The 24,668-nt window shown below is 48.2% G+C and overlaps 3 protein-coding genes across 4 annotated transcripts; all 3 read right to left on the minus strand.

The window, feature by feature from the left end:
- Positions 1–1,826: 1,826 nt before the first annotated feature.
- On the minus strand, positions 1,827–4,509 carry LOC117856072 (laccase-12). The gene is made up of 5 exons (XM_034738494.2): positions 4,256–4,509; positions 3,993–4,144; positions 3,502–3,875; positions 2,438–3,412; positions 1,827–2,306 (listed from the first exon to the last, which is right to left on the minus strand). The coding sequence occupies exons 1-5, from the start codon at positions 4,361–4,363 to the stop codon at positions 2,176–2,178; spliced, it is 1,740 nt and encodes a 579-aa protein (XP_034594385.1). The 5' UTR covers positions 4,364–4,509; the 3' UTR covers positions 1,827–2,175.
- A 3,010-nt stretch (positions 4,510–7,519) lies between these two features.
- On the minus strand, positions 7,520–12,232 carry LOC117856071 (ATP-dependent zinc metalloprotease FTSH 3, mitochondrial). The gene is made up of 8 exons (XM_034738493.2): positions 11,976–12,232; positions 11,666–11,888; positions 11,512–11,586; positions 10,906–11,036; positions 9,760–10,239; positions 8,771–9,538; positions 8,319–8,546; positions 7,520–8,238 (listed from the first exon to the last, which is right to left on the minus strand). Exons 1-8 carry the CDS (start codon positions 12,039–12,041, stop codon positions 7,777–7,779), a joined length of 2,433 nt encoding a protein of 810 aa, XP_034594384.1. The 5' UTR covers positions 12,042–12,232; the 3' UTR covers positions 7,520–7,776.
- Positions 12,233–14,980: 2,748 nt separating this feature from the next.
- LOC117856073 (uncharacterized) lies at positions 14,981–23,183 on the minus strand. Of its 2 annotated transcripts, none has more exons than XM_034738496.2 (3): positions 22,755–23,183; positions 22,507–22,644; positions 14,981–15,769 (listed from the first exon to the last, which is right to left on the minus strand). In XM_034738496.2, the coding sequence occupies exons 1-3, from the start codon at positions 23,132–23,134 to the stop codon at positions 15,253–15,255; spliced, it is 1,035 nt and encodes a 344-aa protein (XP_034594387.1). In that variant the 5' UTR covers positions 23,135–23,183; the 3' UTR covers positions 14,981–15,252. The 2 variants fall into 2 exon arrangements, with proteins under 2 accessions (XP_034594387.1, XP_034594386.1); XM_034738495.2 differs by having other exon boundaries at positions 22,507–22,650.
- Positions 23,184–24,668: the final 1,485 nt, after the last annotated feature.

Consider the following 24,668-nt stretch of genomic DNA (forward strand, 5'->3'; position numbering starts at 1 on the left):
CGCACTGCAGGACTGCAATCCTGCCTAGTACATGCATAGAAATCAACTAGCTAGAAATGGGAGGTATCGGAAGTTCCTAATCACTACATGCAAGCTTTTTCTCTGAGGATTCTAGATGCATCGTCTAATGAACGTAGATGAGGAAAGGTTGCTATCATCCATTTATCTCACATCACATCAAGCTCTCAGGACGCTTCACGGAGGACTCATGGCTATGGATTTTGTTGTGCCGAACATGGGGTTGAGGCTTCCAAGAGGAAGCGGAACCTTTTGGCATGCTCACCGCCTCTTGCTTGGCACTCGGCACCTGCTGGCTGTAATGTGCACGCTGCCCACTGGTACCTGGTACCGTTCGTGCTGCCGGTTTGGCGGGCACTAGAAGACAAAAAGTTCCGGGTCTAAATTTTATAGTCTCTCGAAACCCTTTTAATCTCGTTTGGTAGTTTCAATCAAGATAAAAGTGGAGCTTTTAGTCTCGGTTGGAGCCACCAACCCTAATAAATGAGCATAGAAACCATTAGTCCCGGTTGGAGCCACCAACCGGGACTACATATTTTTACCGCAGGCGGCCCCTCTCTCTCCACCTTGTCTTCTCTCCTCCTCTCCCCTTCTCCCTTATCTTCTCTCATTTTCTCCCTTATCTCCACATAGGCGTTATCTGAGCGCGCAATGGGGGGCACGAGCGACCCGGGCCACACGGCTGGCGTGGGAGTGCACGGGCCAGCGGGGCACGCGGCGGTCGGCCTGCTAGGGGCGGCGTGGCGCTAGCGGCCGTGGCCAAGGCCATGGAGCGGCACCGGCCTAGGGGCATGGCGGCAGGCGCGGCCCGTCCGGCCAGCGGGGGTGCGGCTCCCCGCGCGCACGACATCCGCAGGAGCACGGCGGTGAGGGGCATGAGCAGCCAGGGCCGCGCGGCTGGCGCGGGAGCACACGGGATGGCGGGGCACGCGGCGGTCGGGACCACCTCCCACGGCCGGCCTGCTAGGGGTGGCTGGGTGCCGACGGCCGTGGCCAAGGCCATGGAGTGGTGTGCGGCCTGGGGGCACAAAGGCTAGCTCGGCCTCCAACGGGGGCACGGCTCCCCACGGCACGCGATCGGTGGCAGGAGCGCGGTGGGGAGGGGCACAAGCGGTCGGGGTTGCGCGGCTGGTGTGGGAGCGCATGGGCCAGCGGGGCACACGGTGGCCGGGACCGTTTTCTGTGGCCGGCCTGCTAGGGGCGGCGGGGTGCCGGCGGCCGTGCCCAAGGTCATGGAGCAGCGCGCGGCCTGGGGGCACGGCAGTTGACGCCGTCCGGCCAGCGGGGGCGCAGCTCCCCGTGGCGTGCGACTGGCGGTGGGAGGCACGAGCGGCGCAGCGCAGGTGGCCCGACATGATTTGTTTGTGAGTGAATAGTGATCTAGTAGTGCATGATTTGTGCGAATTGTGTATTGTGTATCAGATTTTGTGCGAATTGATTGGTTGTGTGTTCTTACTTGTGTGATGATCATGTGAGATGAGCATATTTTTTTTGCTTCAATTTGTGAAGCATCAATTGTTTCTTGCTCTTGATTTGGTTGTCTCGGTGGTGAAGTTGGAGCTGAGGTGGTACGGTGGTCGAGGCAGAGCTGTAGGGGTGGCGGCGCGAGCAGGCAAGACGGAGGGCGGCCCACTTTTTTTTATTTTTTCGGAATACTTTTAGTTCCGGTTGGTGCTACCAACCGGATCTTTAGTCCCGAATGATTAGTCCTGGTTGGATTTTCAAGACCTATATGTCTCTCCAACTGGGATTAAAGCTCAGTTTTTCATCAGTGTAGTTGTCAATAAAAGGTTGTATGGTGCAACATATAACTCAATAAATTCCAATCCCAGTACATATTATTTAGGAGGCACACCTGGATACACAATCCAGTTCTCAGATAAGATTTACAAAAGATGATGGTAACTGATTGCAATCAAAAAATTAATGGCGTTGCCTTTGATCAAGGAACCTTCCTGCCCGTGAGACTCACACGCAGCTAACCAGACGACGTCTGAACTGGAAAAAGCAGAAACCGCTAATGGAAGCGTTTCATAGCACCAACCACAGCACAAGCAAAAGATGCTAAAATATCCTATGCAAATTGGGGAGCACGCAGCAATCTCTGTAGATTGCGTCAATCAGTCGATGGCGATTATCGGCAATTCCGCGTGTCGCCTAGCATTTGGGGAGATCAGACGGCGGAGGCAGCAGCTTCTCTTTAGGCTTGTCTCCGTCCAGCACCAGCCATGCCATTTTCAGGCCCCAGCTGACGTGAACCTCCAAGTGGCAATGCATGAACCACACCCCTGCACACACGACTACTGTTAACATTCTCCAAGAAGCTTGGGTTATCCCAAACCAAAGTCACTTTGCTTCCTCATCAGATCGTTGCTGATCTGGCACAGTTAGTATGTCACGGTAATTTTTGAATTCTTACCTGGATTGTCTGCACGGAACCGGATGGCCACCCAGCCGCCGGCCGGCACGCCGACGGTGTTCCGCTCGACGGGGTCGACGAGGTTGTACTGGGCCGGGTCCTTGACGGGGTCGAAGTTGCCGAAGCCTTGGCCAACGACGAAGAAGTTGAAGCCGTGGAGGTGCAGCGGGTGGCTCTCGTTGCCGAGGATGCTGGTGCCCTGCATCACCAGCTCCACGCTGGTGCCGTACGGGAGCACCACCAGCTTGGTCCCGTTGGACACGTTGGTGTTGTTGGGCGGCGTCCCCGTGTAGTTGAACGGGATCAGCGGCGCCGCCGGGAAGTTGGGCGAGTACACCCCGTTGGACCTGCCGGTGAAGTGCGCCTGCAGCAGCGCCGTCGTTGGGAGCACGAAGGAGACGTTGTTCACGGACGCCGCGAACCGGGTGTCGTTGGTGGGGCCCTGGCACGTCCCGTTCACGGCGCACGGGTGCGTGCCCAGCCCGACGGTGAAGAAGAACCGCCGGTCCACCTCCCGCGGCACGTCGGCGGGGTACTCCGCGGTGGCGAGGCTGCGGAGCTTGCCCGTGAAGTTGGCGACGAAGCTGGTGTCGTTGATCTGCGGCAGGGTCGGCTTGAGGATCGGGAGGTTCTTGTTGAAGGCCGCGGGGGAAGGGGAATTGGGGTCCTCGTACTCGAGGATGCCGGCGACGGTGGTGTTGTCGAAGGTGCCCGGCCTGGCGGTGGAGTAGGGCGCGGCCAGCATGTAGTAGTTGGCGGCGGGGTACGACGGCTTGGTGGTGAGGAGCACGTTGGTGGTCTGCCCCGGGGTGATGATGAGGGTCTCGACGGTGATGGGCTTGATGTAGACCGCGTCGACGTCGACGATGGTGAGTGGGTGGCCGGCGATGGAGAAGAAGAGCTCGTCATTGAGCGCAGCGTTGATGATGCGGAGCATGTACGTCTTCCCTGGCTGCACCTTCAGCTTGAACGTGTCTGCATATAAACGACAAAACAATAATAATGCAAGCCGTCAGCTCAGTGAACCATGCATGCTGCTCGCGTTGGGGCCATGCATCTCCAACCTTTAGCAGAGCAGTTGTAGAGCGGCCCAGGGAGGCCGTTGATGGTGAAAGCGTCGGAGACGTTGGGGCCTCCGCCGGTCTGGAGCGCCTGGCTGATCACCGCCTCCGTGTCCGCCTTCCACCACTCGCCGAAGATGACGGGGACCTCCTTGTAGGGCGCCGGGAACGGGTAGGGGACGCCGGGCTTGGGTAGGATGACGATGGGCCCGTAGACGGTGGCGCGGAGCCAGGAGATGTGCGCGTGCCACCACAGCGTGCCGCGCTGCCCCGTGATGGTGAACTTGTACACGTAGCTCTGCCCGCTCTGGATCGGGCACTGCGTGATGTACGCCGGCCCGTCCGCCCACCCGCTCCGCAGCTGCCGGACGCCGTGCCTGCGTCGTCCATGAAGCTCGCCGGTGATCAGCCAGCCGGTCGCCGCAGCCAATGCGTGCTCGTGCTACTACGAGCTAGACGTGAAAGGTGGCAGGCAACCAGGCATGAGCACGTACCAGTGGATGCTCATGTTGTAGGGGACGTGGTTGACGACGCGGACGACGACGAGGTCGCCCTCCCTGGCGAACACCGTCGGCCCCGGGAACAGGCCGTTCACCGTCACGATGCTCTTGCTGCTGCACAGCCGCGTCACGCTCGTCATTTGCACCTGCATTTGTCGCAACATTAATTAACCGCATCTAATTGCAACTACCAAATAGTACGTTGATGTGGGAGGACGCATCGATCATGCTTGCTCTGTTTCTTGCTGCACACTTACATCGAACTGATACTCCCTAATGGCGCCCTCCGCCACGTCAACGGAGAAGAGCAGGACGAGCACAGCGACGAGGACGCAGTAAGGGAGAAGCAGGTAGGAGGTAGCCATTGCTGCCTTTCCTCAAGCTCTCGATCAGCCGGAGAGACACTTGACGACGGCTGATGACTAGCACTCCTTGGCAACAATGGCTAAGGACGACTGATCGCTGTGTCTGAGATGGCAGTAGATGTTCCTATATATAGTAGATGTTGGAAGAGCGGGCACGAGAGAGAAGATGATTAGCATGTACGCTTGCTTCCAGAACTTTTTGGCTATGCATGCGCGTAGTTCAGATGTTTATTGTGCAGAGTTCAGTAAGCTTTGTTTGGTGCAGGGTTGGTTATTGAGCACGATGTCGCCGCAAGGCAACACTGCCGGCGGGGCCCGTGCGGAATGGCTTAGCGACTATAGATAGTAGCTTCGGAGTGTGGCTAAAGTCAACCACCCTTCTGTTTACATGTCAATCTTGTGTTCTTGACCACCCTCATATTTTAGCCTTTTTCATGACTTAGTTAACACGCAGAATGTACACCGTACCATTACTATACCTGAAAATAATGGAATTACCAATGGATATTTGGTACGGCAGAAAGGTTAGTTCACTGCATTGATTTCTTATTGACTTGAAACACACAATATTGTAAAAAAAAATTGATTCAGACAGCTTTTGCTTTCAGGACAAAAAAAAAAGGAAGAAATAGCCACAGAACCTGCTATTTTACGCTAAATTAACCGATATGAAGTGCCATTTACTCAATTAAAAAGAAAAAAAGAAAAGCACATGTTTAGCAAGAAATTCTACACTTCACTTTCCTACCGATGTTGAGCTAACCACACATTGACACACACAGCACAAGAAGCATGCTACTTTCACCAGGTCTTGGGTTTGCTGGGCTTACTTCACCTACCACCCGGCCCCTCAAACCCCCCAGATAATGTGTTCAAATCAGGAGTAGTTGCAAATTCCAGCTGCCCCGGAACAAAAGGTCAGAGGCGACCCCAAGTGGCCCAGTTGAGGATCACAGCTTTGCAGGGCTCCTAACATATCCTTGCATGCCAAGGGATCTCGCCGGAGCCAGTGAGGACAGCGACCAGAGAGAGCTGGGGGAGGATCGGAGGCCGGTCTTGTTCCGGGACCGGCCGCCCATTCGCATCGCCGGCCAGGCGTGGCGCATGATTAGGGAAAGGGTATAGTGTGTGATTGTGTGAACCAGCCAGCCAACCAGGAGATGAGATCCGTGGCGCTGAAGCTGCGCCGGTTAGCGGGTCACCGAGAGCCGTGCTCGAACTGTTGCTCTTTTCGGCAAGTCTCCAAAGGGGGAGAAGGATGCCTCACCCAACTGGCCCTATTGCTTTTCCTTGCTGTGTGGTAGACGTGAAAAATCAGCCATGTTGTCTAGTTTGTTATTCTATACGTATATTATATGTTCTATATTTGATGAGACATTCTTCTTTCAAAAAAAATTTGATGATACATTGAAATGCATACTCTGCACGCGTCTACTTACTCTAAAAGTTGGGTAGGTATACGTTCTTCTGATGCCAATTTCGAAGTTCCCTTTGGTACTCACAGCATCGTCAGGTGCTTTCCAATTTCCATCGGGCACACGTTCTTTTTTACAGTTTTTTTTCCAGCAGTCCATGATAGATGCCTTGACACAGATGAAATGATTTGCGGGGGGAAAAAAGGATGCTGTGTTGTTATGCAATCATAGACCCGGGAAGATGCTGAATGGAAATTTTGGATTCCTTTCCATGGAAAGGTTTCAGTAATGTTCAAGTCTCGTCTCACGGCCATATCTTGGTGAAGGTTGACTAAGACAAAACGTGAATCTGCTGTCAGATTAATCACTAATAAGAGGGTCAAGTATGAAAAGTCAATGGAAATGTTTTACGTTGGAATAAGACTGCCCGGGATTATGATCTGACAGTTCAGCACTCTTATCACTCTCTTTCATCTTGGAAACCTTGGTTGAAACGATCCTATGGCTCGGCCACCTCAATGTAGAACCCCGAACAAGATCATCTTGGTGAACAACCTCGACCTCCTCAAGCAGCAGCCAGCAGCTATGCAATCTGTGCAACCTGCTCCATGTTGTCTCTTGATCGATCGGGTCCACAGTGTTTTTTTTTCCCCAATAGGCCTTGATCAGGATGTTGGTTAAGACAACAGCATAAAAGGATATCAAGCTTAGTATGTGCAGATGTGAGGTTGTCCGATTTGCTGAAGTGCGTGCACACATATAAAACTTCTGTTACTACTAAGTAAGAAATAGAAGATGAAGGACAGCTGAATAGGCCACAAACTGTGCTGTTTGAAATTGTTTGGTGAGCTTGTTGTTCTTGGTGATTTGAGCAACGTTATACATTTGGATCAATGCGAGCATTTTATGGACTTGGATGCGATACAGGGTGGTTGTAGTATTAATATTCTAGCATGTTGGCTTTGTAAATTGTATACCGCAGTGTGGAAGCCTTAAAACAAAGTGAGCTACGAGTCAATTATGTGTATCTGAAATATAGAGGGTGGTAGACATGAACGAGGATTTGAACATTGAATCGATTATTTGAGCACTAAGATGGTTCCAAATAAAAAGTTTGAACTATAAAGTTGTACATCTCATTAAGATCTACAATTTACATATAAAGTTTATCTCCGTCCGAGTTCATATGAAAAGGTTATGATTTTTTTAAGATGTGCTGCGGAAATTCCGCCATTTGAATTGGCGGTTAGGTGGATCCAAGGTAAATTCCATCGTTTTAACCGGCTATAGCGGCTATAGCCGTTTCAAACAGCTGTATGCATATAAATTTGTAATTCTTTTTATCAAGACATGTATTTTTGCAAAACACTAAAATAAAAAAATCACTCTCTAGCGTGCCCCTGGGCCGGCTGGTGGACGCTGTGGTGGGACTGCTAGACCAAGAAAGACCAAGTGTCACTGGTGGGTGGCTGGGCCTTCGGTCCTTGGGCTTTCCCGGGACACATACGCGGAAGATGAAGAAGAGGCAATTCGGGCACTTTGTAATCGTTGATGTTAAAAACCATCTGACAGGCATGGATGGCGTAACAGAAGAAAATTGCAACCCAATATCATAAAAGGACAGGTGATTTTTGTGATGACTGCTATATGGGTCTAAAGAAAATTGCAATGGCAAATAAAAAAATAGCCCAAAAGGCATAGTGCAAAGTGCAGACTCATGCTGTCTCGACAAAAGAGCACGAAGTGCAAACTCATGCCGTCTCGGCAAATGGAATTAAATATCGCGACCTTATCAGGGAACATCGTAGTGCAGATCGCCGAGAGAAACACTTCTGTCAGTATAGTTAAAAAAACAGAAGCCTCAACTATGTGAGTCGACAGAAGTTCAGAGTCTGCATGGGAACCAAATCATCACGAAGGAACTCTTTTATACAGCCTTCTGATGCCATATGTGGGGTGGAGGGGTTGATGCAATGTACAGATTGAAGTTGTCAAGGTTTATGTTGGCACAACATTTCCCAGGGATGATGGATTGGCATCTGAAACTTCAGCACTCTTGTCGCTCTCTTCAACCTGGAAACCTTGTTTGAAACGATCGTAATTAGTAGGCTCAGCTGTCTTAAATGGGCGTTCCCCTAGTACCCGGACTAGATCATCTTGGTGGAGAACCTCCTTCTCAAGCAGCAGCTCTGCAATCTGTGCAACCTGCTCCTTGTGCGTCTTGATCAGGTCAAGAGTTTTTTCATAGGCCTTTGCCACCCATTCCCTCACCTCAGTGTCAATGATGGATGCAGTCTCGCCACCATATGGCTTGCTCATTCCAAAACCATCCTCCCTTTGAGGGAAAGAAAGAAGCCCAACCTTTTCACTGAAACCGTATACTGCAACCTGGGCATAAGTCATCTTGGTGACTTTCTCCAGGTCATTTTGAGCCCCAGTAGAGATTTTCCCAATCAAAACCTGAAACATAGAACAGTTGCATCAGTTGCTAGATCACTTGAAAATTTGGTCATACAAAGATCTACCAAAATGTTGAGTACCTCCTCTGCAGCTCTACCACCTAGCGTCATGCATGTCATGTCAAAAAGCTGCTCTTTTGTCATCAAAAGATTCTCACTAGGGACATATTGAGCAAATCCTAAAGCAGCTGTGCCACGAGGAACAATTGTAACTTTAAGAAGCGGTTCTGCATGCTCCAAAAACCATCCAGCGACAGCATGACCAGATTCATGGTACGCAACAGTTTGGCGCTCCAGCTTGCTAATAACCTGCAAATAGCTCAACAAGATATAACTGCCACCAATAAATGGGAATATCTTAGCATATTTCCATGCACACCTTATTCGCCTTTCAGTTTGAATATTTTAACAAATGAATAGCATTTTTTTTCAGTGTGTTGTGCATTTAAGGGGACAAGGATGTGGATTATAACTTTTGTGCGTATCGGTTTAGCATAAGAAAAGTAGCAAAACAATATAATTCCAAAAGGTACCTTGTTTTTCTTCTCCAAGCCTCCAATAACCCTGTCAATAGCAGCTTCAAAATGCTGAATCGTTATCTGTGCATCCTCGCTCCTTGCGGCAATTAAAGCAGCCTCATTACAAACATTAGCAATATCAGCCCCAGCAAACCCAGGTGTCAAAGCTGCTAATCTTTGAGAATAAAATGATGGCTCCTTGTCCAGCTTAAGTTTTTTAAGGTAAATGCGAAATATTTGATCACGACCATTTATGTCTGGTTTATCGATGGCTATCTGACGATCAAATCTCCCTGGTCTGAGCAAAGCCTTATCTAGGATGTCAGGTCTGTTTGTACCAGCAAGAACAACAACTCCAGATGTTGTTCCAAATCCATCCATCTCTACAAGCAACTGGTTCAATGTGCTTTCACGCTCATCATTTCCCCCAGAGAATCCCCCACGACCCCTTGCACGACCAATTGCATCGATTTCATCAATGAATACAATACTAGGTGCACATTGTCGAGCTTCTTGAAATAAGTTCCGAACCCTGGATGGTCCAACACCAACAAACATCTCCATGAAGTCTGAACCGGAAACAGACAAGAAGGGCACATCAGACTCTCCTGCAGTAGCTTTAGCAAGGAGTGTTTTCCCTGTACCAGGGGGACCCACAAGAAGAGCACCCTTTGGTATTTTAGCTCCCAGTTCTTCATATTTCTTGGGATTTTTCAGGAAATGCACAAATTCCATTATTTCTTGTTTCGCTTCATCACAACCAGCTACATCCTTAAAGAACACCTGCAACATAATACAAATACAAGTATTACTAGAGACTAAGAGAAGCACCATATGTACATGATATTCTTCAACTTTGATGATGATGTGCCAAGCCATGACCCCTGAACAACTACAAACCTTATAGCACTATGAAAGCGCAAACTTTTCATTAAAAATGAGAAAATATCAAGCGTCAGATTCTTTTTTAATAGCCATGGAATGAACAGCAAACAAAAACTAACCTTGTTTTTTGAATTTTTGTCCATCTTTGTCACTTGAACTTTTCCAATACTAAAAATACCACGAGCTCCACCCCCAGGACCCCCAATACTAATACCACCTTTCATCCTTTTCCCCACCACATAAATTAATCCAACAAGCAAAGCTGTTGGGACAAACCTCATCAATTCCTGGAACCAATTAACTTCAGAAGTATAGGTTACTGGAACATAAACATGTGGATCTCTCCCCAATGCTTCCTGGGCCTCTTCTAACTTCTCTTCAAAGGAGTCTACGCTTCCAATGTTAAAGTAGTACTTGTACTTGCTAGGAGTCTCTCTACCAGGGAGATGACTGGTTGTGATATGGATATCACCGTCCTGGCCTTGGTTGCTTGAGGGTGAACTCCTAACATAAACTTTTGCAACTGATTTGTTTGAAACAACAATGTGATCAACTAACCCTGGTTCCAATAACTTGTTCTTGAATTCTTGGAAGCTTATCTGCAAAAGTTGAAGGAAATGATCCTGATAATGGTCTAATAAACTAGAGAAAGTGTGAGCTACACTAATGCAAAGAGGCAGGAAACCGCAGCTTATAGTAGTTTGATGAGATAAACTGATTAACAAGGAATATAAAAAAAGTAAATTAACATCATACTGTATCCGCAATGATACAGGACTAAATAAAGAACCAGCATATGCTCCCTGGGTCATAATAATCTTAAACATGGGAATGTCATCGGTTGGAAATCTCCACAAGCTTAACTATGCAGTTAGCCCTTTTCAGTTGTCTATGACATTAGGAACTGTGAATTAATCAGCATCGAGGTCATGTGTCTAGCTGAGGTGATATAGTTTCAACATTTGAACTTGGGATGGGAGTGGGACTGCCATCTGCCTGTCACCACTCAAATTGAATTCAAACGGAATGTCTATTATCACAAAATTTATACACCAGAATAAGAGATAACAACTTTTGCCTAACATTTTCAGGAATAATGGTTTGGACCTACAAGAGAGCACCTGCAACCTGCAGTATAGTTAGTCTTCTATTAACCATGACCATGTAATTTATACACAAGACTGTAGAGTTATAGGAAACAAACAACTTATAAACAATTCCAACTTATAAGCATATTTAATAGTAGATATGAGTAAGCAGCATACCTGCTGTGCGGAATTACCCCTGGGTAAGGTAGCCAACACTAGTCCAAGAAAAAGCAGAGGGGCAAGGAGTTCCTGGAATTTTTTCATGACATCCTCTTTGAAATTCCACTGAAACTTTGAATTGGAATCCTCTGAACATTAAAAAAAATTGCAACCGCGTTATGTGCATGGCTTGCACCAAATGGATCGATTACACAAAGTCTCCAAGTTGCAAACATGCCCTATACCAAAGGAAAGCAAAGCAGCATAACTTCACAAGAAAACCAAAATACATATTTGTTCTACTTCCACTGAATTGCAGTGCATCTATCCTATTTCAATCAGATACTTATGGTATAACAACATTGTAGAATTCCATCATTATCTAGTCCCCTGTCATTGCTGCGTTTTCATGATAAATATTATGCCAAAACACAGGTCACATATATAGAAATCCTCCTTGTGAGTTTGGAATCCAGTAAGGTCAATAGCTAGCTACCAACATATAGAAAGGTGGAAGCTTTCGATAATCCATATTATTTTATAAAGCACGGAACAAAATTAACATTTTTTTTCTTCCTGTACAACAGTAATGTGCATTGAACGAACTAAATTACCACTACTTACTTTTGGGGTTAGACTTGTCACTCCCATCCCCCTTTGGCTCCTCCTGTTTCTCCTTTGGATGGTACTTCTCGTAATCTAAAGCCGAAAGAGGCACGTTATATACACTGAAGATAAACCGACCAAATGATTATCCAAACCAGCAAAGAAAACTCACTCTTGTTGGACCCATCGGAGAAGAGCCGCCGGAACTGCGAGCTGGCGAGCAGGAACCTCCAATCCCCGAGCTTCCCTTGCCCGGTGGGCGCCGCCGCCCGGCTCCCCAGCGCTGACGTCAAGTAGCTGCGCACAAACCCCAATCCGCCGACATCACCGCCAGGCATCGACGGCCGCGGGGTCGGCGCCGCGCGGAGCCCGGCATACCCCTCAAGCAGAGAACCCTATGGAAAAAAATTAGGGATGACACGTCCGAAGAAAACCGAGCTGGGCACGGAAACGTGCGGGGGCGGGCTCGAACAGCGACCTACCTGCCGCGGCGGCCGGGTGGAGCGCGCGGACCGGGCGAGGGCGCGGGAGAGGGAGGAGAGGCTCATGGCGGCGATGGTGCGGAGGGCATGGGAAGGGAGGGAGGGAGAGGGCGTGCCCTAGGGTTGGGTCTCCCGATCCTCCGGCGATCGCGTGGGAGGGTGACGAACCGACGAGACGGCGGGTGGCGAAATGGCGGCGGCGGAGGCGGACGCGGCTCCGCTTGTTTCGTTCGCGTTTAACGAACGGGCGGGTCGACACGTTGAAGGGTTCGCCGCCATCTAGCAGATATGCGTCGATGATTTGGATTACGTGGGTTAAAACCAGCTTTGAGCTCGAGTTAAGCTGTGATTTTTACCTGCCGCCTGCAGCAGAGCAGAGACAGAAAAAGGTGGGCTTGCGGCAAATTAGAAGGACGAAGTTAACGCGCGACCGTTCGCGCAGGCTAACGCGCGACCCCTAATTCATGTTGCAGTACGGTAGTACGCGGGAGCTAATTGTTTTCCTTTTTTGTTCTAATTTAATCAGTCAGTGTATCATCTACTTGCATGTGCGCTTACCAACAGGAGCGGCAGCATGGTGCAGGATTGTGTCAATGTGTTATTTTCGTTGGTGACATCAGCCATGAAAATATTTATATTTTCTTTAAATGACCATTACTCTTTCAACAAGTGTCTTTAAAATGAGATCTACAAAACAAGATCCATATATGATATGTTTTAAAATTATTTTATGCGGCTGGTATATATACATCCTGATATCTTATGTAGAGGTAACATATAAAACTTATACAATGATTATGTACCAACTTCTATTGTATGTCTACTAGTTTAGTAATAAATTTATATAGAAATAAATGTATCAATTTATACAAAGATTGTGCAACAACTCATGTGCAAAGAATAATAGTATGTTGTATATGTTTGGTAGTAACTTATACAGAGACAATGTGTTTACTTATGTAGATAGTTCATAGAGACAATATAATGGAGGATAAAAATTATTCTAATCAATTTATCTACATATAATGTTGAGAGGTTTATATATAAGTTGTCACGTATGTAATACATAAAGTAGCTACTGTACTTTTAATATAAGTTGCTAGATTATAAAAACTATTTCAAAACATTGCATCATCGATTTTGTTTTATAGATCTTATCGTAAAAAATACGATGGTGCGATCAGAATTGAAAATAGACAATTTATGAGAAAGTTATCGCATTTTAGAGAAGTAAAAATTGAAAAGATTCTCGTGGGCCATGATGGTTCATCTCCTTGCCGCCTGGCTACAGCAGGCCCTGCAGGTGGCGCGCTCGCGCATTGGCGCTCCTTAGCTTTTTTTTTTTTCCAAATTAGAAAGAAGGTTCGGCTTTAGCCCGTAAGCCTAAGTGAAAGCCCATAAGCCCACGACTCAACGCACGACCAAGAAAATTGGGCCACGTACTCGACAACCATGGAAAGCCCAAAATAATGCTTCTCCAAAACAACGGGTTCTTGGGTGGGGGTTCCGGAAGCTGTAGGAATTTCGTACAATAACCCAACAACCCAGCTTACAGTAAAAACATCAGAAATTCAGAGGCTCACTGATGAAGTGATGAGCCGGAGAATGAAGTTGGAAAACCAAAGGTTGAAGAAGAAAAATACGCTTTTAAAACTCTTTTATTTATCCTTGAGGGACCGGTCGGTTTTGTTCGCGTTATTCAGTTAACGGCCTGTCGAATTTCTATTCCAGTTGAATATGTACCCAACCAAGTCACAACTGAGCAATTGACTGGATATTGGGATTTCCTTGGTTCGGTGTGAATTACTGCAGCAGAGACAAAAATAGGTGGGCTTGCGGCAAAATAGAAAGAAGGCTCGTTTGGCCCGTAAGCCTAAGGGAAAGCCCATAAGCCCACAACTCAACGTACGACCAAGAGAATTGATTGGGCCACCTACTCGCCAACTATGAAAAGCCCAAAATAATGCTTGTCCAACCAAAACAAGTTGGGTTCTCCCAGCTTACACAAAAGCATCAGAAATTCAGAGGCTCACTGATGAAGTGATGAACCGGAGAATGAAGTTGGAAAACCAAAGGTTGAAGAAGAAAAATACGCTTTTTTTTAACTCTTTTATCGTTGATGAGGGACCGATTGCGCCGTTATTCAGTTGAAGGCCTGTCGAATTCCTATTCCAGTTGCATGACGCGTGCATTGGGATTTGCTGGATTCTGTGTTGCCCTGCTCTTAGCTACGCTACACCCGACTCTTGCACCCTGTTGATACGTACTTGTGCCGTACACAACTTATGTTCTTGGTGGTGAGCATGATGTGTAAGACACGCCGCCGAAGTTGGGACTTTCTTCTTCTTGCTCTGAGCCAATCTTCCTTCGTGCCTCTACATCGTGATTTGCCAATTACCCTAAAAAACATCCTGATTTGCCAACTACTCTCTCAGTCCTAAATTGTAGGTTGTTTTAATTTTTCTAGATGTACATATGTTTGTATGCAACTAAGTGCATATCTATGAATCTAGGACCTATAATCTGTAATTTGAATCGGAGGAAGTATTTTTAAGCGCCGCCAACACACTTGGACACGCAACGGAGATGCCTTCGTATATCCATCATCCAGTCGGCAGGTCACCAGCATCACAAAGCTGAAGGCCAGCACACGGACACGTCGCCTCTGGTTCCGTCACAAACGTCCCAGGATCCCAGCGCACGAGCAATTGACATGGTAATGGATCATATTGGTCCATCGATCTATCCGGTCAATTCAGCAAAGCTATCGGATTCATCCATGGAACCCTTGTTGGTTGGCAGCGATCGGTCGATTCGTGGCGCGGCTAGCGACCGTGGACTTGGATTACGAGGTGCTGTTGGGGAAAACAGACGAGTCCTAGAACGGGGACAGCACGTAATGGCGAGAGCGACGCGGATGCGCTGGATGGGGACGGGTAAACCACTGCGCACGCCGCACGGGCAACCAATTTTTACCTGAAAATAAACGGCGAGGTCTTGTAACGTCGGGGTAGAAAGGGAAGAACTTCTTGTGGGGGCACGCATTGGCACTTGTGATTTACACTTGAAAAGTGCTAGCCTTTTTCACCACTGGCGCTGCACCAACTTAGGTAGCTTGGCTCCAGTGTTGTAGCTTAGTCACTTGGGTTATTCTCACCTGCAACATAATCACTGGGGTCCCGGGTCTTTGATCCCCGTTGCTATCTATGCATGTATATGTATAGTTATAAGTATATACTCCGCATACCCTATTCCTAGACGAGCTTGTTACCGGCTTCTACAGAAGCAGGGGATCAGCTTCAGGGGACCACACGAAGGGGAAGTCAGGGCACGACCAGGTCGTGGGCGGCGAGTCGCAAGTCAGCGCGGTAGCAGCCCGCGGCGGCGGCGCCGGCACGGAGGCGGTCGAGCCGTCGTCGCACGAGTCCGCCAGGTGCTGCTGCCCGTGCGGCACGGCGTCCTCCGCGCGTCCGCTTCCCGGCAGCGTGGCGGCGCGCCCTCCTCGCGCCCCGGCGTCGTCGTCGTCGCACGCCATCTGCTGGTCGTTCGGCGGCCAGGCGCCGCCGTCGTCGCTTGCGCGCGCGGCCGGGGAGGGGGTTCTGGCCTGCTTCTTCGCGGCCGCCGCCGCCGCGCCGGACAGGTCCACGGACGCCAACTGGCGGCGCGGGAAGAGCGGCTGCGGGCCGTGCAGGTGCGGGCCCTCGTACGTGACGATCAGCATCTCCGGGTCGTCCGTTGACTTCTCCACGTGCTTCTTCGCGCCGCACCGGGAGCTCGTGCACTTGTAGTAGCTCCTGCATGGCGGCACGGCAAAGGCGTGACGGCAGATTATAACATTATCAGCAACCAGTGGTTTCATTTCATCAAAATTGGCGGTCATCAACGGCATATACGGAAACAAATTTCACTCTCGCCAAGTACAGGTGGTACGCACAGATTAGAGAGTGCTAGATGATCTGAAATGTTGTTATGCTACTCAAAAATTTATTTTAAGGAGCAACGGCGGCGGAGCACACCCATCTGAACGTTCGTTCAAAGGTCAGGTCGGAGCCAGCAAAGTTTGTTTACATGCTGCAGATTATAGAGCTTTCTACATGAGGCATTTTTGAGGTGGGGGGGGGGGGGGTGGGGGGTTGGCGGGCGGTGAGCACGAAGGGCTATTATATTACACACAAAGGCCCGAGCATAAGGTTTCTAGGGGGAGAGTGTCGAGGTGACGTGGAGCATGATGCACCCAGAGGGCCAGATATTCCCCAGCGACTTGGGCAATGGAAGAGGGGGCTGGTTGATGGAGTCGAAGACCATCCTGTTGCGGCGCTTTCAGATCACCTAGAGGAGCAGGAGTGAGGCAGTGTTGAGGAGCTCCAGGCGGGGGCGGGATCACATCGAGCGCCCCGACAAGGCTGGCGAAGAGGGCGCCCGGGCACACCTCCTGCCAAACGCTAGCGATGCGGGGGCACACCTCCTGCCAAAAGCTAGTGATGCGGGGGCATGCGAAGAATAGGTGGGTGGCATCCTCAACGACAGTGCAGAAGGGGCAGATGGGGCTGCCTAGGGCACCATGACGGTGGAGGAAGTCGCGTGTGCGCGTGTTCACTTACCTGAAGATCCAGAAAAACATCCAAACCTTGATCGGGGTGAGGTTGACGTCGGAATGTGGCACCGTGCACCCTGTACTCTTGAGCATGGAGCAAAGGGTGCCGGAGCGTACGTAGGAGCGCTGTGCTACCCATGAGTAGTGAAACTATAGCCTATAGCCTATAGCCTAGTATGACTTGGTACATGTACTGTATCTTGAGGTTGCTGGAACTAAAAGGACAGCCCATCTGAAACCAACTTTTTTTAGTTAATCTAGCGCCACTTAATGAGACGTGGATGGTTGTTAGTGGTTGCCGTGCTGTGCACATCCTGTTTATGTGGGGGTCAAACCGTGATATATCTTTCTGGAGGTAGTCGAACGAATGATCGCGTGACAGGAAGGGGCAATTATTAATTGCTGGAACTATTGCTGCTCCTATTCTGGGCGTAATAACAGACAAAAATGTCGCCTTCAGGCTTCAGCTAGCCGATTTCTCTGAACATGGGAGAAGGTCTTGGCAGGTTCCATGGAAGCGTAGCACCTTTCTCAGTTGCACTGTTGCACAATTACAATTGTGCACTTTACACAGATGCCCCAGGTGGTTTTCTTTTGCGAATCCTTGCTCTTTGGACCTTCGCTGCTGGCAAGGCACTGGTACTTAGGGGTGCGTGGATCTTTAATCTGGACTAAAATTCATGTCACATCAAATATTCGAAAGCTAATTAGAAGGATTAAATATGAGCTAATTATAAAACTAATTCGCGAGACGAATCTATTAAGCCTAATTAATCCATCATTAGCACATGTTTACTGTAGCATCATATTGTCAAATCATAGAGTAATTAGGCTAATAAATTCATCTCACAAATTAGCATGTGAATTGATTTTGTAATTAATCTATATTTAATACTTCTAATTAGTATCTAAATATTCGATGTGATAGGAATAAACAACCAAACACCCCTTAATAATTAGCATTAGTGCAGCGCCAGCGGTGAATTCAGGCACCGGTACTTAATGATTCAGGCACTACTGGTGCTTGAACGGTACGGACTACATTCCATCAAAGGGGAAAGCAGGTTCTAAATGTGTTTTTAATTAGGCCCTTGTTCACTTTACTCCCAACTCCCAACTTTGACACTATGCAAAAAGAAGATTCCCCATCACATCAAACTTGCGGTACATGTATGGAGTACTAAATGTAGATGAAATTAAAAACTAATTGCACAGTTTTGTTGTACTTTGCGAGACGAATCTTTTGAGCCTAATTAGTCAATGTTTGGACAATAATTCACAAATACAAACGAAACGCTACAGTGTTGCTACAGTAATTTGGCACCTCCCAATTTGGCCAAGTAAACAAGGGCTAGCATTAGTCTAGGGGACACTATGACACGAGCTAACTGACATAGACCGTACCCTTCATTCTAATGTACTCCAACGGCCGTGTAAACAAATTACCCCTCAACACCAAACAACACCCAAACTTAGAGCACTCCAAATAGGACGTAGGATATTACGCTACTCTGGCAGTCCGAAACTGTATAAATCCATGTCTTCTATCCTTGCTTTTACCTTCGAGTTTCAGGTCTGACGATTCCCTACCAACCAATCTACTAACTCGGGATACCCCTCGATAGGTTGCCAGGTATAAAACCCTGACATCTACTGCGCCTACCTGTGATCGTTGAGATCATCGGGCGAGCTTGAGCTTGAAGGATCTCATCTTCAAAATCAATCTACTCGACGAGAAGCAAGTCGTCGAGTTCCGATTCAAAGCAGATACGAGAAGCTTGCGGGAGATCAATCGGTTGTTGGCTCGTATGCATTCAAAAAGCTGCAGCACTGGTCGCACTGCATCCTCCGTGGCTTTGTGCGTCGCTCAAGGCTGATGATCTGCTACTACTCCTCACCCGTGAGAAGGAAAAATGCCGGCGGAATTATTTTTCCGTCTCTGAGTCAAAGTCACCAACGATGCACCTTAAGCTAATTGCCTCCAGTTGCCAGATCCTATACTGAAGCAATGAAGGCCAACCAATATTCCATCTACTGCTCGTGCAGGGATCGAGGAAACTATCAGCTCGAGTACTCTCCGTGCAAGGATACTTTTTGGAGTTTCAGTACAAGTACCAGGAAGGCTACCAGGAGATCTGTTGCTCTTCACTACCATGTGCTAAAGAAATGCACGTGGGACTTCAGCATGCATGATTGCGTTGGTTTCACCAGAACGCTCGGCGACACAATAACGACTATCTAAACTTCTCGTTTCGACTACAAACTAGTTGAGAACGGATTCCACGTGATCAACAACTAGTCGGAATCGACTCCAACTAGTCGGCTTCATCAACAACCGTCGCGGCTTCACGACGACCGCCACGGCTTCGTCGACAATCGTCCACGAATCAAGCTAAGTTACTTTTTTAATTATTTTATATAATTTTTTTGGCTTGTTTTCCGCATGCAGGGCAACGCACCGAGTACTTTTTTGTGTATGCCTCTCGACGGAAATTACCCTCTAGAGCTACACTTTGCTAATTATTCCTGGGGCATGTAACCGACATCCATGAGCTTGGTACACCAAGTTACGGAGGCTATAGCCACGGGTTTTGTGCACTAAGTTCTGGAAGCTCCGCCAGCAGGTTTGGTACATCGAATTTCATAGGCTACGGCCACGGGTTTGGTGCACTGAGTGCTGGAGGCTCGCAGCGGCTGCACTCTAAGGAGGTACAAATCCTATGCGCAGCAACACGTGCTCTCCTCGCTAAAAAGGCAAAAAAGTCTCAATAACTACTTTACGCGTAATCGCGCAGTTTTTTGTCGCAATCCCGACTACTTATTTTAAACGTCTTCTCTTAGCGGTTGTTAATCTATTCGAGCAGAACATGCCTCAATTCGTGAAAGTCTCTGATCTTCTGTCATGCCTAAACACTAGGACGTGAGACAAAGATCTCCATAGCAGCAGTGTCAGTATGCGTACACGAGATAAAGATCTTACACGCAGTAACAAATGGCTAAATAGAGAATGGGAATCTAAATGTAACAGACTAACTACTCGGGAAAATATGACCAAAACAAGAGCATGACACACAATATTTACACTACATTCATCACTAAATAAATTTTAGTAGTTCCAAATTCTACAAATGTGCTACATAATGTATGTATCTCTTTTTGCAGGTCAAACTTTGGCGACAACTCTCCAGAACACTCAACGTACCTCCAATGGCTCCGCTAGCTCCCAGCTCGAGAGCTAAGTGCCAATTACTACTCGGAATACCTCCGATAGCTCCACTAGCTCTCAAGCTCGGGGGCTAAGCGCCAAATAACTACTCAACGTGGCTCCTACGGCTCACCTAGCGCATAAGCTCGAGGACTAGACGCCAAAAAAACTACTCAAAAGATGATTGGTGTGAAGACTAAAGCTCGCTGGACCCTTGGATTGATTAATTAATCATTCCAAGGCTCAGGGGCTAATTAACTACACCCAACAGTTGTTTTTTTTCAAAACAAAGGTAGAAGATTCAAGATTTTATTGACCTTCAGGCTGATTCTTCGATTCAACTTAAGGCTCGGGGGGCAATCCATATGGAGTGCGACTTTCACCGCCCTCCATATCACATTTCAACAATGAAGATTGCAAAATCAAGACGATCAAGGGCTTGAGCGCACCATAGCCTCATACAACTTTGAGGAACTTTGAAGATTCAACCAGATAAAATACTCGAGTAGCACTAAACTACTCGGCGAGGATCTGAAAAGTAGTCGAAGACTACTGCATTCGACTATGAAGCGCTTGGGGGCTTGTCGGGGATAGATCCCTAATAACCGCAAGGAAGGAAGAAGACGGACTCCTATTAGGATTGCTCTGCAATCCTACTAGGACTCATACCATATAATCCTATTAGGACTTCTCCTTATAACCGACTAGTAATCTCGCCCTCTGGAGTATATAAAGGAGGGCAGGGGTCCCTAGATCGGTAGGCCAAAACCTCATAGAACTACAACAGAGGATCAAATCTTCAACACCAAACAACACCCAAGTGCAGAGCGCAATATACAATACCCCAAACAGGACGTAGGCTATTACGCTACTCTAGCGGCTCGAACCTGTATAAATCCATATCTTGTGTCCTCACTTTTACCTTTGAGTTTCAGGTCCGACAATACCCTACCAACCAATCTACTATCTTGGGATACCCTCGATAGGTTGCCGAGTATAAAACACCGACACGTCGCTCATGGCCCCAAAGCCTTGCAGGGGCCCTTAATCATATGCTTAATCCTGTAATTATCATGTGCTTTGGAGAGAAATTAATATTGCACATAGTGAGAAATTAACATTGCACATAGTGAGAAAGATGCATGCATGCCTCTGCTTATTAAGAGTTGAGATGATATATACCTTAACATACTATCATAATGATAAAATGGTGAAGCTTAACTAGCCAACCTTAACAAAGTAGCCTAATGTATTTTTAAATGAGCTTAATGTAAAACCTGGAGCAGTGTGCTAGTGAACAAACTTTGTAAAACTGAAAACAAATTCTCAAAATGAAATGTTTCAATATTACCACCTTTTAGTCTAAACTAAGTTTAGCTCATCTTTATGTTCTTCTACAAATATATATACTCACTGGCGATGCAACGATCTAGAAATTAATAAAACTTCCTTTATTGCACTGACAACTTCAAGAACGCAATTTTCACTTCCTATATATTTTTCCTATCTTGAATCTACATAGCCTGGTAATAGATGAAACGATCATACCACTCATGTGGATTTGATATGGCTTTACTTATGCATGTGATTCTGCTACCATTCAACAAAACATATGTAGTCAGGATTTTTCTTAAAAGGATAAGAATAAACAAGCATTATTTCCATGGGACCTAACTCCATCCATGGCAATCGGCACAGGACCTCTCAAACGCTAGGGTTGGCCCTAAAAAATTGATTATAAGAATGCTACAAACCGTTGAAAAATTTTGTTGATCGAGTCTTTGTAGCTGAGCTGCAGCGCCTAATAACTGGTGAACGAGCAAGGGAGTTATGAGACGACTCTGATGAGACAGCAAATGTAAAGTCGATCGGCATGGAACAGTGCATTCGAAATCTCGAAATCTGCCGCGCATATGTGTCCCTCTCTCTGATTATTTCCTCTGCCGGCCTCTCCTTTCAGTCCAATCCAAGGAGTATCTCTTCTTGCTGGCGTCAGTACTTCGGCCTTCCCTCGGCTCCCCGCCGACGGCCTTCATGGCCTCACCTGCCATCTCCCCATCTGCTCGTCTCATGCAACGCGCTGCTGCACGGCCGCCGTGACCGTGAGGCTCTGCACCGGGCACCAACTAAGCCCAGAAACGTGTCGATGTCTAGTCTACTCTGATATCATCGGAGACCGGCGGCACACGTGCTGGTGTGCTACGCATGCGCAGACCGCGACACCGCGTGGCCGGGCGACGACGCGCACGCGCGCTAGCTGCTGCTGCCGCAGCGATTCTGCTCTCCAGCTGCTAGTCCATGTCCATGTACGCATGCATGCGGCCACACGGCTCGCTTCCACATGTGTGCGCTCTCGATCGGCCGCCGCTCGTCCCCCGGCCCCCGGGGCCCGGGCCGCCTAGTTACCTCCGGTGAGGCGGTGACATTGCCCAAACTCGCATGCGTAATTGCGTATCATTGCATGATTGCGTCGACGACGACCATGCCCAAACTCGACAGGATTTAGATCTATACAAGCGACCTTCTACCTATCGCGGATAAGCCCCCTGATCATGCGTACATGACCACTTGGCGCATGTGCAAATCTGCGATGCGATCGGTATGCCAAAGAACAACGCGTCCAAATTTGAAACTTTTTCAGTTAGGGGGGGGGGGGGGGGGGGGGGGCGGGGCAAGTGTAGTAAACGGCCAAATTTAACAAGAACAACGCTCTAGAAGGTAGAGGTAGGCACCTGGGATGGGGGTTGTTCTTGATGGACTTCTGCCCGTACTTCCTCCACTTGTACCCGTCGCTCGGCGTCTTGCCGCCGCAGCTCCTCACCTTGGTCGTGTACTTGCTCTCCGGCGCCGCCCGGCTCGCCGCTCCGAACCTGCCACTTCAATTCCATCCAAAAAGCCATGCGCGGATCATTCATCATCAGCCTCCTTGTTGCGTCAGGAATTATACTGGTCCATGGATACACGGATCGGATGCACCTACAGATGCATCGTGCTGTAGCGGCGGCTGCTCCAGGGGTAGGGCCGCGACGTCGACAGCGCCTTCTCGATGTCCCGGATCGTCGGCCCGGTGTACACGGAGCACAGGGCCCTGCTCACCGCCTCCGGCTGCGGCAGCACCTCCTCCCGCTCGGCCCCGCCGCCGCCGCTGTTGCACGGCGCGGGAGCAGCCGGCGACGACGACGCCCCCGTGTTGTCACGCGAGCAGGGCTCCGCGTCGCCGCCCGCGGGGGCCTGCTGCAGGGCGCCCAGGAGGAGGCTTTCGTCGCTGAGGAGCTCGGTTATGAGCTGCTCGTCGATCTCGCCGGGCCAGAGCGGCGCCACGTCGCCGGGGCCGGCCTGAGGGTGCAGCACATCCCCCATCAAGTGCCGGTCGGGAACTAGCAACAACCCGTGTACGGGGACGGAGTAATGGGACGGGAGGCTTTTATAGAGACGTATGCTGTGGATCCATCCACGATGCTTTTGGTTGACACAGTGGGCAGCTATCCGTTTCAAATTGTAGATTATTTTAATTTTTCTAAGTTTATAGATACTGTTATGTCTAGATATATCTATATCTAGATATATAGCAACACCTATAAACCAAAGAAGCTAAAACGACCTACATTTTGAAACGAAGGGAGTAGCCTGCACGGTTAGGTATGACTAATTAGAACAGCCTACCTGTTAATTGCAACTCTTCTTCACCGAAAAAGAGCTTCGATTTGATATCCTGATGGTAACTGAACTGGCCTGAATCCCAAAGACAGCTTAGATTTTGTAAAACATTACAAACGGCGATATTACCTTCCGGACCTTCTGAAAAATTGGATCGATTCAGTCGACAGTTCGTAGTCATCCGAACTCAATCGGATGGGCGTTGTTGTTGATTTGTCTCTAATGATCCCTCCAAATACAACATTTGTCCACTCATCCGTCTCTAGCAGTGTCCCCGCTGCCCCCCCTGCTAGCATTTCCTTTCCGTTTTGCGGCTCCCTCGCCACCGACGCCACTCATCGGCTGTTCTCCATCCCATCCACCCCTATTCGTCGTCTTCGATGGGTACTAGAATAGTAGAATCCAGCAAGATATTTGCTGAAGAAGCCCGAGCCCCAACTATCTCCACTTACTTCTTGGTCGCTTTGTCGGCATTCGTTTGACCAGGACCTAAACTTAAAAAAGGAAATCAGTAGGAGGTTGGACAGAACACAGAAGAAATAGAAGCAGATTTGAGGGCCTGTTTGGCTCACCAGTGTTAAAGTTTAACACCCGTCACATCGGATGTTTGAATGCTAATTAGGAGTATTAAATATAGGTTAATTACAAAACTAATTGCACAGATGGAGTGTAATTCGCGAGACGAATCTATTAAGCCTAATTAGTACATGATTTGACAATGTGGTGCTACAGTAACCATTTGCTAATGATGGATTAATTAGGCTTAATAGATTCGTCTCGTGAATTAGCATAGGATTCTGCAATTAGTTTTATAATTAGCTCATATTTAGTTCTCCTAATTAGCATCCGAACATTCGATGTGACACTGTTAAAGTTTAACACCTCATATCCAAACACCCCCCCTGCGTGATAAAACTTTATCATGTCTGAAAAGTCTGAACCGGCGCGCCTGCCTTTTTCGTTTTCATCCCACAACCCCCCTGCGTGAGGTCTGCATCGTCCAGTTATTGTACAGATTAAGATGCTAAATGCTCAAATCAATCGCTAACGGACGATAACCACCGCCGTACTGCTAGCCTCGTGTATTCATATTTGGCTACATATAATATATATGCAAGTGCTTAATTTACAGGTAGGCGAAATGGGTGCAAAACAACCGTGGCTGCAGAGAGCAGAAATTGGGAGGACAAAATCAAGCAGCAAGAATGTCACAGTTGAAAAAACAAAAGGTCCAGGG

Source organism: Setaria viridis, chromosome 5, assembly GCF_005286985.2.
Source record: "Setaria viridis chromosome 5, Setaria_viridis_v4.0, whole genome shotgun sequence".
Taxonomy (NCBI): domain Eukaryota; kingdom Viridiplantae; phylum Streptophyta; class Magnoliopsida; order Poales; family Poaceae; genus Setaria; species Setaria viridis.